This window comes from Cucumis sativus, chromosome 6, assembly GCF_000004075.3.
Source record: "Cucumis sativus cultivar 9930 chromosome 6, Cucumber_9930_V3, whole genome shotgun sequence".
NCBI lineage: Eukaryota > Viridiplantae > Streptophyta > Magnoliopsida > Cucurbitales > Cucurbitaceae > Cucumis > Cucumis sativus.
Window position 1 is genome coordinate 24924688 of NC_026660.2, and position 15889 is coordinate 24940576.

At 30.7% G+C, this 15889-nt stretch overlaps 2 protein-coding genes across 2 annotated transcripts; both read right to left on the reverse strand.

The window, feature by feature from the left end:
• Positions 1-1138: 1138 nt before the first annotated feature.
• LOC101205966 (NEDD8-conjugating enzyme Ubc12) lies at positions 1139-4856 on the reverse strand. Its single transcript, XM_011659500.2, has 6 exons — positions 4660-4856; positions 3631-3744; positions 2265-2373; positions 1829-1907; positions 1636-1752; positions 1139-1540 (listed from the first exon to the last, which is right to left on the reverse strand). The coding sequence occupies exons 2-6, from the start codon at positions 3737-3739 to the stop codon at positions 1403-1405; spliced, it is 552 nt and encodes a 183-aa protein (XP_011657802.1). The 5' UTR covers positions 3740-3744; positions 4660-4856; the 3' UTR covers positions 1139-1402.
• A 5920-nt stretch (positions 4857-10776) lies between these two features.
• Positions 10777-12182, reverse strand: LOC101203974 (geranylgeranyl pyrophosphate synthase 7, chloroplastic). The gene has a single exon (XM_004141985.3). The coding sequence runs from the start codon at positions 12125-12127 to the stop codon at positions 11000-11002; it is 1128 nt and encodes a 375-aa protein (XP_004142033.1). The 5' UTR covers positions 12128-12182; the 3' UTR covers positions 10777-10999.
• Between the last annotated feature and the right edge of the window lie 3707 nt (positions 12183-15889).

A 15889-nucleotide genomic window follows, 5' to 3' on the forward strand; every position in this document is an offset into this window, starting at 1 on the left:
AATCTGCTACTAGGATGACATACTCAAGCTTTCAATAATAACAAGTGAGTCCTTATACATGTACAAATGTTAAAGTTTGATACTCAAACTCATGATAATGAGTATAATTTATACATTTGGATAAATTTTGGATGAAATTGAAGATCTGATTTTTAATCTACAGTTACTACCATACTTTTTAACGGTTGTTTTTCAATTTGACATATTTTTAATAAATTAACTATTCTATGGTTTTTATTTCTTCGATGCAGCAATTATTTGCTTAAAAAAGGTAATGATTTTAGGGAGATGTCTTATCAGTGTAACGCTGTCTTCCAATGAAAATCACTTTAGGAATATTAATTTTGGAATCTGTTTAGTGCATGTTGTCCATGTGTTATGTTTGTCTATATTCATAAGAAATCAAAATCATGAAATTAAAAATGAGAAATTGACAAGTGTGGTTTGTCTACCATAAGAAATGAAGATGCCACCGCAGGGTATTACAGCTTCCGTTTCATTATTTACGCCTTCGCCGCCGTCTACTGTTTGTGGCCCAATCATTATCTCAATGCTTTTCGGTTCACACGTATTCATACAACGCTAATCAACTTGTTTAGTGTTGTAGAACAACTCATTCGATCCTATAGCAAAAAGTGACTTAGAGAGGATTGTTTTCACTGATCCAATCTTCTTTCGGTGTTCCTAATTCTTAGTTCCACTGATCTCCCAAAACTCTAGAAACATTTGAGTCAAAAGTGACTTAAGAGAGAAGGTTAGTTTCAATAATCTAAATCAGCTTGTTCATAGTTCGACTAATGTCACAAACCGCAACATTGAGAGTTAGTGAACTGGATAAGATTATTTTCACTTGTTCAATTGTCTATCGATATCCAAATCAATTTATTCATAATTCGACTAATGTCACATCTCATCTGATCCTATAGACTTAGAGACGATGATTTTCACTAATTCAATCCTCTATCATTTTTCCAACTTAAGAATTGGTGGGTGGGGGATCCAAATTCCAAATAATACAAGAACCAGATGGAGCATCATTACCTAAGCATTCCACCCTTGGCAGGTTCCTTTTTTAATATCAAGCAAAAGACCAGAAATGTAGGCGGAGGCATAGCATAGGGATAATGAATGAGACAAATTTGGAAGTTCTCTACACAAAATCAGGATTGAAAGACTATGCCAGCCCGTATTCCCATGGCTTCCATCCAAAATATTGAGGAAAATATAACCATGTTAATTGACAATATAGAAATGATACACATTAATATCGCTAAGTTCATTGGGCTAACACAAACGTAAGTGAATGGATGGGATATCTCTAAATGAGCACTTAATGTACCAAGAGACAAAAGCTAGCTACATACAGCGCAGGAAAAGATGAACGTGAAGGATTGAGAGTGAGTTACATACATCGTGGGAAAAAGGTCTGCCCCACGTAACCCCCAGCCATAGCCCTTCTCACATTAGATTCAAACAACTTCGGGTTGTCTCTTAGAACTGCAGCAGCATCATGATTCAGTGGGTCTTCATCATTTGGTTCCTGGTAGGGCATCACCAAAACAAGGTAAGGGAACAGCTTATGATGTTAAAAGTTTATCATACTGCAACCATTTAATAATCATGCTTTGTTCATACCGTGAACAAATGGTAGAGTCCATAAATCACAGTGTTAATATTAAGGACAGGCTTCCAATCTTCCCGTAAAATGTTGAGGCACACATTTCCTTCCAAGTCAATGTTTGGATGGTAAACCTGCATTAAAGTATAAGTAATCACTTTAGCATTCTATAGGATCAAATTTTATGGGTAAGAAGCCACTCAGGTTTACCTTCGTCTTGCACTTGACTTTAGGTGCTTCATGCGGATAGATGGGGGAAACTGTAAAGGAGAAATAAAACGTGCCTCCTCTGTAATTTTGAGAAAAGCAAGCTGTTAGGAATAATGGTATGTAAACATTGAGAATATTATTAAGAGATATTAGAAAAGCAGGAAAGCATAAACAGATGGAGCAAGAGAATTTGGGATCAGCAGTTTTCTAGAATTAGTCTGTGGGAGAGTACAATGCTCCTGAATTGATTGGAAACTTACAATTTTCTTTCTACATATCAAGAATATTCTGTGTTAGTTTCCACTTAAATTTCTGGTTCAGAGTTAAACGTTTGGATGAAATAAATTAACAAGAAGAGGAAAATATTCTCCACACCACTAGGGGCAACAGTAAGAGATTGCTTGAGTGTGAATATAGAAGAAAAAAGAATACTTACAAATAATATCCCTCGTCCGGTCGTATTGACACTTCAAAGTTCATAAGGTCATCCTTGCCATTGGGAAAGGTTATGTTACATGACTTTGGTAGATTCAGCTCACTAATATCTGTAACAGATTAAGCACCAACATAACACACTGTCAAGTAGCTCTCCCTCAAATTAGAATACACATAACAAAATTAGTCAACTAAAAACTCCAACAGAATTGATAGACTTCAGTTCATATGTTGGGGTGTGAATTATTTCAAATGGTCAAATTCCATTGGATAAATTATCTAAACAAAGAAACCGCAAGAGCATGCCAAAAAGGCTGTGAAATTTGGAAGCCCCGCTCGATGAATAAGTATCATGAAAAGAAATAAGAAAAAGAAAAATGCAAAATAGATCACTCCAGGGCTTCTACCAATCATGTTTTCTTTGGCTATCAAGAGTCTTTGGGATATCATGCCCCCAACCCAACATTACTAATGTGATAAAATGACATCATATATGATCACAAACCTCATTAACATCTTAGAAACCGATAATGTCTTAGAATGAAACGCCTTTTTTCACAAGACAAGCAAAATTTCCAGTGTCCCGCTCAAGTCAATTGATTTAATAACATCCACTCTCAATTGAATTATGACAAGGTTCTTTAATGATTAAAAGGGAAGAGATCAAAATTTACTTCTATTGACCAACAATCTTATAACTGGAAAAGTCGCTTTGGGTTCACTCCTCATTTCATCATACATCAAGCAAAGCTATAGAACCTTTGCGTTCTCATGCACCAATCACCATGTATCTCAAAATTTTACACAAATAAATTTAAATTCCACTCAATATCTACCACAAAATTACCTATGAAAATCTTGTCTAAACGATCAAATAAAAATATAAAATTCAATGGAGATTAGCCTAGGACCATGATACATGAAAAATCTAATGCACTCAAACACTCCAGTTAACTCCTTGCCAGGAGAAACAAATCAAGAGAATGATGAAAAATACAGACCGGATATCTGTCTCTGTATAAACTCAGGATCCTCATAAACATAAAATAATTATATACTATCATATGTGGATGTGACACATACAGGGAAACATGGTATTTGAATATAAGACATCTTGTTTGTACATGAAGTGTTCAAGTCTCGAATCACTTAATAAGAAATTAGATTATCAAAAATATACTAAAGTTCGCGATATATTGTACTAATTGACTGGCATGACAATGTCTAATCCACAGAAGAAAAAAAAGCTTCAAATGTATGACCCATAATCATTAGTCATGTATGGAAACCAAACTGATATAGTTTCCAAACAACTCATCACCTCTAACGAGATCAAGTTTTCAATAAACCCTATTAATAACCAAGACCTTTATGAAGACGTAGTTCCCCAGCACTTTGCTTCTTTGTAGGTACGCCATTACTAGCATTTTCAGCAAGTTCTCTCTGCTTCTCCTTGACTTTAAATAACTTAATCATATCTCCTGCAGCAAAATATGCAATTACACCCCTTGCATATGTTATGCTATTTAAAAAAATTACCTCTAAGGGTGAGAAACCAACTTTCAATAACAAGAATGAAACAAAACAAATATGCCACGAAAAAACAAGATCAAACCACCATAGAATGGGCTACCAATACCAGAACAGCACCTAGAAAAATGAGCCCCAGCAGAATGTTCTTTATGAGAGAGAAAGAAGGAGAGTTTAATAAACAACTTATTTAAGGAAATCCAATTAGAGAAATAAAAATAAGTCTCCCTCCAAACCTTCAAAAACCCTTCCGATCCTCTCGAAGGAAAAATTTTACAACACAATAAAGAGAACAAACAAAACCTCTTCAAGCACCCAGCTGAGTCATGGACTTGTGACATCACTAAGATCCAATGTAAACCCAATACCCAATTGACTACAAAAACCCAAACTAAATCTCCATGGCAAACAAAAAAGTCAAAAGGGTTGGGATTCTGATCCTCCCAAAACCTCTCAACAAAGAACATGCCACTTAGAATCGAACATACCAACAAAACCCACCGGAAACTCGAATGAAAACTAATCATATTATCCACAATCCCAACACTAGAAATCGTCCCAGACAAATAAGAATACTCAAATCTTAAGTTATAAAACGAAAAACAAAAAAAAACAAAAAAAAAAAGTTGAAACCAGAGCCGACACAATTACAATGCGATTCCGCGAGTAATCAAAACATAATCACGTTTGTAATTACAAGAAAGCAATCAAGAGGCTATATTCCAAAGACCCAATAGAGAACACAGAATTGAATGAAGAAAAAAGGCGATAAACAGCAATCCAGAGAAACAAGAAGTGAAAGGGAGCTAGAAATTGGAAGAAAACCGAAAATCGATAAGGAAAAAGGGGTTGTGAAGAAATCAAACCTGTGAATAAGAGAAGGAAGTTAGGTCTGAGTTGCAGAAAATGGAAATAGAGAGGGAGAGAGGAAGGTGGGCGGTTTAGCGAGCGTGGGTGAGCCCTACGGAGGTCAACAAATAAAGAGTTGGCTTCGATTGGACTCTCATAGAATCCACGAATTTTTATTTTGCTTTTTTGTTACGCTGCTTTTCCAGATTTTCAATTATTATATCATTATATCTAATATTCATCATTCAAAACTATATTCTCCTAATTACCCCATTCAATTACAACTTACTTTTTACCTTCTTTATTTATGCTTTCAAATTTTAGATTTTTAAAACATATATTTTCTTTACCAAAAGTCTAACTACTCTGCCAGTATTGGATATGTGACCGATTCAACCTGTTCTTCTCACCTAGCATTGTTATAAGAGATTAATTAACCTAGCATTGTTTTATAAGAGATTAATTGTTCGAAGTCTAACTTCTACCTAAAACCATACTTTAAGAATTTATGTGTGAATTCGATCAAAGTCTCACATTAGTTAGATAGGAGGATGATTTTAAATATATAAGTAACGACAATTATCTTAATTGGTACGAGGTATTTTGGAATGATACCAAAAATAAAGTGATGAAAGTGTATACTCCTTTTTTGTTTTTTTAGATAATATATTATAAAATAAAAGGATGGTAGGAAGGTGTTGAGTATGAACTAATTTTAAGTATGTTTTAACACAATAACTGGTCTCTCTCCTTTTTTTTCTTCATTTTTTACTAGATTTTAAATTTTGAAAAATATAGTAAATAAATTTGAAATTAGTATCCTATATCTATTTTAGGAAAAATCTTCAAGTCTGATTTGAAATATTTATTTTTAAACAAATTTATGGAACTGAAACTTTAGAGAGATTGTAGTGCCTTTATCATATATTTTGGTGTAAAACTTAATTTCTTTCTGTTTTTTTATGTATGCCAATGTGAATATTCGTTATTTTTAATAAAAAACTGAATAATTTTATTTAATGATTTGAAAATAAAGAAGACAATAAAACCTCATTTTCCATCTCCACATAAATATCAATCTAATCCAGTAGGTTAGCTCCACCTAAAATCACCCTGCATTTATTACAATACCTTAAAAATATATATATATATATTAACCTAAAATCACGATTGTCTGACGGTGACCCACTTCGACGAGGATCGTGAATAGTGGTCATGGCTTACCTGTTTTTTATTTCGAGACATTGCGCACAGCTAACCCTTTTATTGTTGGTATGCTTGTGACTCTCTCGACCTGTCTACTTACCAAATTTGAGTTGATTAAATGTTGCATTCTGTACTAGGGTCTAACTTTTAAGCTAAAGTTCAAAGTTATTAAAACGTGAGTCTGGGAGCAATGCAGGACAAGGAAGGTATATCACCAAATTGATTTCAGTGTGTCGTCTTTTTAATCATATTTTGAGTTTTGGAATGTATATTTCTTATAGCTTTAAACAGGGGAGATTAGACAATTTGGTTTTAATGGTATGTTTCAATGCAGGACAAGGAAGGTATTCCTCCTGACCAACAGAGATTAATTTTTGCTGGTAAGCAATTGGAAGATGCCTCCTTCTTTAATTACTTAAACTACAATAACTATGTTCTCTAGGCCTTTTGTATATATGGATAACTTGTTTAATCTCCCTCAAATGTGTCACTGTGCCTTCTCTGTTTAAGAATGGAATTTGGTGTGGAAATTTCTTACTTAACACAGGATTCATTAGTACTTTTTGGTAAGGAAACAATGAAGTTGGGTGACTTATAGTGAAGGTTTAGAAAAGAAACCTAAATTCAATTAGTATGTTTTCTAGTTGTTTCAAAATAACTAAGAATAGGAATTTGAAACAGAATTTCATGTAAAACAGTATTGAATCTGTTGATTTAGAATTCTGAGACTTCTGTTAGTTTTACGTACTTGGAAAATTAACTCCATGGTTCAAGTTCAAGTATCTGACAACCGATAGTTTGATAGACTTAGACAGCCACGTTACTTAAGTTTAAGTGTCCATGATTTGTAACTGTAAGCTTTCTCTAGTTGGCTTCTCATGGTCTTTCCTCTAGTTTCCAATGTGTGATTGTTTTCTGGATTGGTGTTAAATATATCTTACTCTCAAGATTTATGTTAAATATTCTCTGTGTTCAACTATTTTTAATAAAATTTAAATGCTAAATACATTTTTAAATTCTTTTAGTAAAACCTTGAGGATTTTTTCATAATGTTGTCAATTAACATACACGTTTAGTGTTCAAGTTTATCCTCTAATCTATTAGCTTGAAGAAAATAAAGTATGTGGGCAGAATCTGCTGTAGACAAATGGTCTAATCTTCATTCACTTTGCAGTTTCTCATTTTTGCTGATGATGATGAACTCCAGAATCTTCTTGAGCCCCTTCAGAAAGTTGCCAAAATGTTGAAGTCAAAGGTAAACAAATTATCTGATCTTTGATTATCAAAAAAGTCACTCATCAGACATCACATTGTCTAGATGAATATATTTCTTGACTACAGGTGATGTTTATCTCCATCGACATTGCAAATGAAAATCTTGCAAAGCTCTTCTTGTCATTATTTGGTCTAGAAGACTCAGATACAACCGTAGTTCGTTTTTTATTTCAGCCATCTTTTTGTCAACCAAATAATGTGAAAACTAGGGAGAATCATGCTTTTAGCCAAATCTATATCTCCTAATGAACTTTATATTTGATATGCATATGTCAGGTTACTGCTTTTGACAATGGAATGAGCTCAAAGTTTTTGTTAGAGTCAGATCATGAGTCCGAGAAACATAGAGGTAGCACTATTGTTCTATGCATATATATTTTCTATCTTCAGTCAAATTTGTTTTCAAACAGCCAGTTCATAAGGTTTTGTGAATTCCCATCTAATGTAGGAGTTTGCTAGAGGCATTTATGATGGTACTCTGTATCCGTACTTCAAATCATAGTCAATACCAAATAATGTGAGTTCCTTGTGAACTTGTTTTGTACCATAAATTTGCTCATTTCTTATATAGTTGTATGGGTTTGATTTCGAGACATTCATATACAAGATGGCTACTGTCTTGATAATTCTGTTGTTTGTGTGATTTAAAAGGATGGAGCAAGCATTGACGTAGTTGTTGGAAGGACATTTGAAGAGTTGGTTTTGAAGAATTCCAACAATGTTTTTTTTTTCTTTTGAGGTAATTAATGAGTTAATCGGAATAAATCCCTTTCTTTCTTAATTTTAACTAAACCAATTGAGATTGAGTTGAAAATATTATGTAACAGGTGTATAACCCATGGTGCATTACCTGTGAGACAACAACCAAGAATGTGGAGAAGTTGGCTAAGCATTTCCAAAATTTTGATAACATTGTTTTTGTCATAACTGATGCTTCCGCAAATGAACATCCAAAACTACAAGTCAGTCGGTCTACAACTTTTTTTTTATCCTTATTCTTAATCCACCATTTCAACTCCACAAATCAAATCATAACAATTTGATATCTGTTTGGAATTATAGATTTATTTGGTATGTGTTCAACTCAATATTTATTTACTGTTGATGAAGCTGTCTAGTCCCATTCATTGTTTTAAAAATGTAGATTTGGTTATTTGCAACATTATTCTCACTTTTCAAGAGATTTTGTACATTTATTTGTTCGATGATAGTAGTGTCCATCTTTCCTTTTCTTTCTTTCTTTCTTTCTTTTTTTTTTTTTTTTTTTGAGAAAAGAGAGAAGAAAATGAAGTTTTTATGTTATTTTAGTGAAGGTAAGTGATTTGTTAGGTGTATTTGATTTGAAGTAGAACTTCATCTACACTCGGTTGGTGTATTTGATTTGAAACATTATGACATCTTACTGAATGTAAATTTAGGATGGATTACTTGACGCATTTAAAACTCTAATTTTTTACACTGAATTACCCGTTGTATTAAAAAACATCAAGTAAACAAATACTTGACAGGTAAAAGGGTAAGTAAATCCATTTTTATAGTAGTAGTGAGTGGACATAGGCATGATTAGTCCATGGACCTAGTCCTTCACCTTGAGTTTTTGGTTAGTTAATCTTTAAACCAAAACCTATTTACTCAATTGAACCTAGACTCAAATGTTAATGTTTAGTTAAACTAAATTCATTAATTAAATCTAGCAATCAAGCATCAATCATTGACATTAGAACATATCAAGATGTCAATATTCTATAATAACGAGTTTTATCATGATAAAATTAGTAAACTTAAATGTTATATATTTTTTATCCTGTTAAAATTGCCAATGAAGAGTAATAAGACGTAAATTTTATCATAGCAATTCAAATAATGGTTATGAAATTCAAATGAGACACACAAATTTATTAGCCTAAGGTTATAATATTAATTTAACATCATAAATGTTGAATTGAGGTTTTTTTTTCATTATATTAAAAACAGTTAAATTGAAAAAATGCACACTTTATCAATCATATAAAACAATTAAAACATTTCTGACCTTTAGGGTTTGTTTGAATTGAAAATATTTTACGTGTAGAATGAATAAATTGATTTCCCTTTTTCCCCTTATTGCATCACCAAAACCTTATATATTTTTTTTCAACAATAGCTTTCGGACATTCATCCAATAAAAGAAGTGAACAAAATTTTCCGCAAATAAGAATAGTTATATGCCATAATGAAACCTCAATCATCTATAGATATGTTTATATACATCAGATTTTCTTTTCATAAATTATTTGAATTATGTATATATATATCCTTTAACTTTATCACTTAATTAAAAAAAATATTATTATATATTTGAAACTTTGTAATATCTCAATTTTCCACTTTGGTAGCTCTTTCGAAACTATGGTTATTTGAAGCATTCAATTATTTAAAACTTTAATTGAAATTTAATATTTTCATTTGTTAATATCTTCATTTTCACAATATAATTCAGTATTTATTTGTGAGCCACAATTATCAATTTAGTAAATTTAATTTGAGAATTAAAAAAGAGATATAAATGGAAAATTCTAATGTCTATATATATTTGTCATCAATCTCACACAATCATCCATCTTTTGGTCTATGTATATATTTGGCTAGTTAATCTATAAAACTTAATTAAACACATTTCTTTAAAAACAAATCTTGATCTTCACATTTATAACTAATTTATTTTATAAGTCATTTAGGCAAAATTAATCTTTACATTTAATTTTCTTTAATAATCGATAAATGTATCTTTATATTTGGTAATAGATTTTTAACTTTTGTTTTCTTGGTGGGATATCTATTGGAGATTCTTAAAACTTAATCATTTAAAATTTTGAAATAATCTATTGATTTCACACATAAATATAGAATAAATAAATTGGGTAAGTGACCAACGTAGTACTCTATACTTTTTGTGTTGAATGAATTTGAAGATTATTTTCAACCCATTATTCATTGTATTAAACAAATGTCCACATCAAAATAATATAGTGAAAACATTTATTTATTTTTTCTAAGAACATTTTCCATTTATGTTTGTTCTTAGAATTATATAAAGTTTAGTACAACCTATGGAAATGGAAAGTGATCTGCACTACATAATTAGCTCAGCAATACAGATTAGGCACATCTTTCTTTCTCAAAACATCAACCATTCATGAATTTTCATTTACTTGTCATTTCAAGCAAATACATTGTTTCTTCTCAAAGTGAAATTTTGTTGGATTTCACTGAATAAATTGTAAGTTCAAAACCATTGAACAAAAGCAAAAACATTATTTTGTTTAAAACACCCACTGCATTTATAATTTCTTTAAAACATAAGTTTATATCTACTAGATTCATGGATGAAAGGTAAATAATATAGAAGTTTAAAAATATTTAAGCAACATTTCAATATTTATTTATATGTACTAAAAAAATATAAATCACGAAGCTTATATTATACCAATCATAAAGCTTATATTATACCAACTTACTTACGCCTATTATTGGATACAAATTTGAGTTACAATTAGCCATTGTTATTATTATTTTCATATACAATAGCCAAGATGAATCTTAGAAAAAGAAAAATGTTAATAAAGTGATAGTAATAAAAAAGAAGTTAGTAAGGTTTTAGAGATAAAAACAGATAGTTTAGATAGTTCTGACAATTTTAGTATTGCATGGAAAATAAAAACAAATAACCTTCACATTATGAAAACATACATAAAATCACAAATACGACAAACTGTATTTTTTTTTAAATTATTCAACGAGACTTTCACAACAACACGATATAAATTGGAAAATTTATAATTTTGAAATCCAACGGTGCAAAATTGTGAGTAGGCTCGTCTGAATAATTAATTTGTTTTATCTTTGCCGGTAAGCGATGTAATTGGACAGCGCAATTAACGGCTCCGCCTTAACCGGATCGAATCCGGCCAACGCTTCAATGGCTTCTTCCCTCAATTTTTCTGCGAATTCTTTCGATTTTTCAATTCCCATTAATTTAGGATACGTCGCCTTCTCCGCCGCCACGTCTTTTCCGGCCGTTTTCCCCAGTTCCTCCGTCGATTTCGTCACATCCAGAATGTCGTCCACCACTTGGAACAACAGTCCGATACGTCGGGCGAATATCCTCAGTTTTTCTATTTCCTCCTCGCTTCCGCCGCCCACGATTGCTCCCATGACGGCCGCGGCTTCCAGAAGTGCCGCCGTCTTATGCACATGGATGTACTCGAGAAGTTCCAATCCCACATCGTCTGCTCCTTCCGAGTCTATGTCCACCACTTGCCCTGCCACCAACCCTCCCGTTCCGGTCGCCTTCGCCAGTTCCCCAATCGCCCGCACCACTCTCTCTGGCGACACCTCCGCCTTTGTCGCCGCCATATGTTCAAAAGCGAAAGATAACAGCGCGTCACCAGCAAGTACTGCGACGTCCTCCCCGAACATACGGTGGTTCGTCGGCTTACCTCGCCGGAGGTCGTCGTTGTCCATGCATGGAAGATCGTCGTGGATGAGTGACATGGTGTGGATCATTTCGATGGAACAAGCAGCCGGTATGGCGGCGGATTCAGAACCGCCGACGAGATCGCACGCGGCGAGACAGAGTACTGGGCGGACCCGTTTTCCGCCAGCGAGGAGAGAGTAACGCATGGCCTCGTGGATTTTGAGTGGGTCCTGGAGAGAAACGGCTTCGTCGAGAGCTTGATTGACTAAATTAGACTTCTGGATCATGTAGTCTCTGAAACGGAAGGGGGGGTTTTGGACATCATTTTGTTCAAGTTGTGGATGGAGCTCTGTTTGTTCTGTGGTTAAGGCGGCGGATATAGGGCGGCGAGAGGAAGAATTTTTTGTGGATTTGGAAGAAATTAGAAGAGAAATGGGGGAGGTTAATGGATGAAGAAGAAAAAAGGGATTGGATTTGAATTTGTGAGAATTGGTGAAAACAGAGGAGCTCTGTATCAATGGGTTTGTAAAATTAAGAGAAGAGCTCATCTTTATACTTTTAATTAGTCTTCTTTTTCTTCTTCTTCCTCTTCCTCTTCCTCTTCTTCTTTGTGTTCTCTGAGAGTGAATGGGTGAAGAAGAGAGATGAGTTTATATAGGGAATGTGGACCTCAAAACATTCTGACGTCATATTTCAAAATGCCAACTATGCTTCTTTTTTTTTCTTTTTTTGTTAATAACTATTTACACTACAACCATTTTTTTATTTGTTTTTTAAATTCTATTTCTAAATTCTTTTTGTTTTGCTATATGTTTTCTATCTATATTTTAAAAAACTATAGCAAAATTAAATTATTTTTAAAATTTAGATGAGAATTCTATTTTTCACTTAAAAGAAAGAGAAAACCATTGTATATAAAATCTTTAGAATATTATTGATATTCTAAAATGAAAAATCAAGTAATTACTAAATTTCATAATTTCTAAAGAAAAAAACTACATTATTTATTTTCAATTTTGACTAGATTTTAGAAATTGTTGGTAAAAAATAGATAATAAGGTAATCAGTTTAGAGTGGAAAGTGATGTTTGTGGACATAATTTTAAAAAAAATTAAAACTAAAAAACCAAATAATAACGATATAGGACGTAAATAGTTAACATAATTATCTTTTTAGTGTAACTATTATAAAGCCAAAATAAGGCATGCAACATTTACTTTGTTCCATTTTGTGTTGAAAATGACATTTCATATTTTGTTATATATATATATATATATATTCCATTCTTCCACGTATATATTGAATTTACAATATACTTTTTTTCTTTAAAAAATTAACCTAACATATCAAACATAAATATAATTTAACTAATATAAAACATACATATGTAAGTGATAAATCAACTTCAAAAAAACTTATTTTCATCTTTTTGTCCCTTGTTTATTTAATAATTTTTCAATTAAAATTGCTTTTTTTAACATATAACACATTTAATCTCTAAAACTTCAGATATGTGTTTCTTTTTAGACTTTTAAAAGTACTTAATAATACTCGAAGCTTCGATAAATTTTTAAATTTTCAATATTACAAGAATTAACTACAAAACTCCATCTAATTTTTATAATAAATTGATTTATAAGATATAAATTTAAAATTAGATGGGATAGAAGTGTGCATCATACACTGTTAAAAATATTAATTTCAAAATTAATGGATTAGGATCGTAATTTGAGCTATGAAACATTCGTAAACTTAAGAATTAAAATATACCATTTTGAATTATATGATTAAGAAATTTATACCTGTGAAATTAATTGTTTGGTAGAGAGAGGGAAAAAAAAGGCATGCAAACCACATACATATATATATATGGTCATGCAAAACTTTTAAAATAAGAAATTTATTGGACATGCAGAACTTTTAAAATAAGAAACCCAGAAGACACAAAAATACAAATATCTCTATTTTTGACAATACACACATATATAATTTGAGAATTTAATCGAATGGTTCAACTACCAATTCTAGTCCATAATTTTTAGACGTCTTTCTCGAATGACACATTTAGCACTTCTTTTTTCTTTTTATCTTATTAAAGGAAAATTCATCAATGTTGTTGAAGAAAGTTTTATAAGTTATTCAAAAATAATATGAAATTTTGTTAAAGAGTGAAAACTTCAACAAAAGTTTAGAAGGGTTTAAATACCAATTTTATCACTAGACTATATACTATAAATAGCATAAAATTGGAGGGTTTAAACTTCTCGACTTATACTAAATTTGTCACACTTTTTTATTGTTCGTTATATGTTAAACATTTATAAAAATTAAAAATTTTATCGCTCAATATTTTTAATTGAAAAGAGAAATGTCAATTAAGATTAGCCTACACTAAAGTTTGTTATATTAATTTAAGCTTTACTTTGATTTGTGTATAAATTTATAACTTTATTTGGAAGAATTATGATTGTTCCAATAATCATTATATAGGGAGAATTTGGATTATTTGTTAAAATCACACGTAGAAAAAGTTAACAAAATGAGATTTTAAAATTGAGTTCAAAGTTATTTGTTTATAAAAGTTTAGTCGATAAAATTGTAAATTTTGAATTTTATTTACTAGAAATATAATAGAAAAGAAACCTATAATACGTGAAAATAAAATATTAATATTCTATTGGACACATCCTAGTATCACAATAATTTTGTCAAAAATAGAAAATTCAACAAAATATTTAAGTGTAATAAATTTTGCTTTTAATTATTTTTTTATAAGATGTAAATAGTTTAAAATAAAGTTTATAAATTTATTTTTTTAAAAAAAGGTCTATAACTATCCTCGACAACGAAGGCTTTTTTAGAAGACGAAAAAAGTAACAACATTCTAAAATGAAATGATGAATAGACATTTGTAAGCTGCAAATGTACTTCTATGTTAATATAAAATAATTGTATACAATCTCTTTAACATATACGATGTTGACAATATATCAATGTTCTATTAACATCTCTAAAATTGATCATTTCGATATTTTGATGGGTATTTGTCAATTAAGAAAAAAAGAAAGTTTGTTTTATATATATATAAGAGCATCGTTTGAAGTGCCCAACAAAGAGATGCCAAAGCATAGCAATTTGGATTTTGTAAACTTATTACCTAAATTGGAATCTACTTTTTGACTCTTTTGGATTTTTTCATTTTCATTCCTTTTATTTATTTAAACCCAACACCCCCTTGATTGCCTTCCCAACTAATCTTTATCAAAAAAAAAAAACTTAACATTTAATCCATTAATACAAAATAATAATCACAATTTCCCTTGTCAATGAAATTAATATATCACGTTATTATTAGTCATTTTAAAAAAATAAAATAAAATGAATAAACATTTAAGATGTAGATGAAGAATTGGGTCGTACATATTTGTTTTCATTATGAATATATTTGAAATAGATGAAATTATAAATTAAATGTGAAGCATGAGGTTCAACATCATGCCTATCTACCTCAAGAAAAGAAAAAAAAAAAGGAACTACATGAATACAAAACCAAAAACAAAATAATAAACATCATGTCTATCTACTTCCAAAATTTTAAATAATTCCATTTGTTTTTTCTATTTCTATTCATTTAATCTTTACCAAATTTGGTTATTGTTAGTATGGCAACAAATTGATGAGTTAAAACATACAACACTCCTTTAGTTTTATACGTTTATTTGTTTTTATTCATTTTTTTTACCAATCTTCTTAAAAACCAAACCAATATTTGAAAAGTAAAAAAAAAAATCCAAATATTTATTTGTTCGTATTTAACATTTATTTACTTATGTTGAAAAACGTTAGAATTACCATTTGGATAGAAACTATAGGAGTTCTTATTTCTAGTTTTTGAAAAATAAAAGTGTTTTAGAAACTTTCAAAACTGCGTATAAATTTTAGAAACAACAAAATCTAGGTTTCTCTCTCGTAATTAAAGTAATGTTTTTATCATTCTAAAATGAATAATAAAATTACTTTTTCAAATTTTGTCATAATTGAGTACGTGAGATAAGATAATTGAACTATTGTTTTAAAGTTGATAATACAAATATAATGACAATTGAACCATACTCGTTTTAATAAATTTTATAATGTTGATTAAAAAATGAAGAGAATTAAACGATAATAATGAAAGACGACAATCTAAAAAAAAGTTGACTTCAGAACTACATAAAATTCAATCATGGCTGCCTTTTTAATAAATTCATTCAAATATCAATATCCAACTTCCCCACTCTCAATTTCTTTGTTCTAATGCATGTTTTGAA

Coding starts and splice junctions, on each gene's coding strand:
- LOC101205966 (XM_011659500.2), bottom strand. CDS start 3,739: ATGATTAAGTTATTTAAAGTCAAGGAGAAGCAGAGAGAACTTGCTGAA. Junction 1,753..1,828: donor AAGTCAAGTGCAAGACGAAG/GTAAACCTGAGT, acceptor ACTTTAATGCAG/GTTTACCATCCAAACATTGA. Junction 1,541..1,635: donor GACTCTACCATTTGTTCACG/GTATGAACAAAG, acceptor ATGCCCTACCAG/GAACCAAATGATGAAGACCC.
- LOC101203974 (XM_004141985.3), bottom strand. CDS start 12,127: ATGAGCTCTTCTCTTAATTTTACAAACCCATTGATACAGAGCTCCTCT.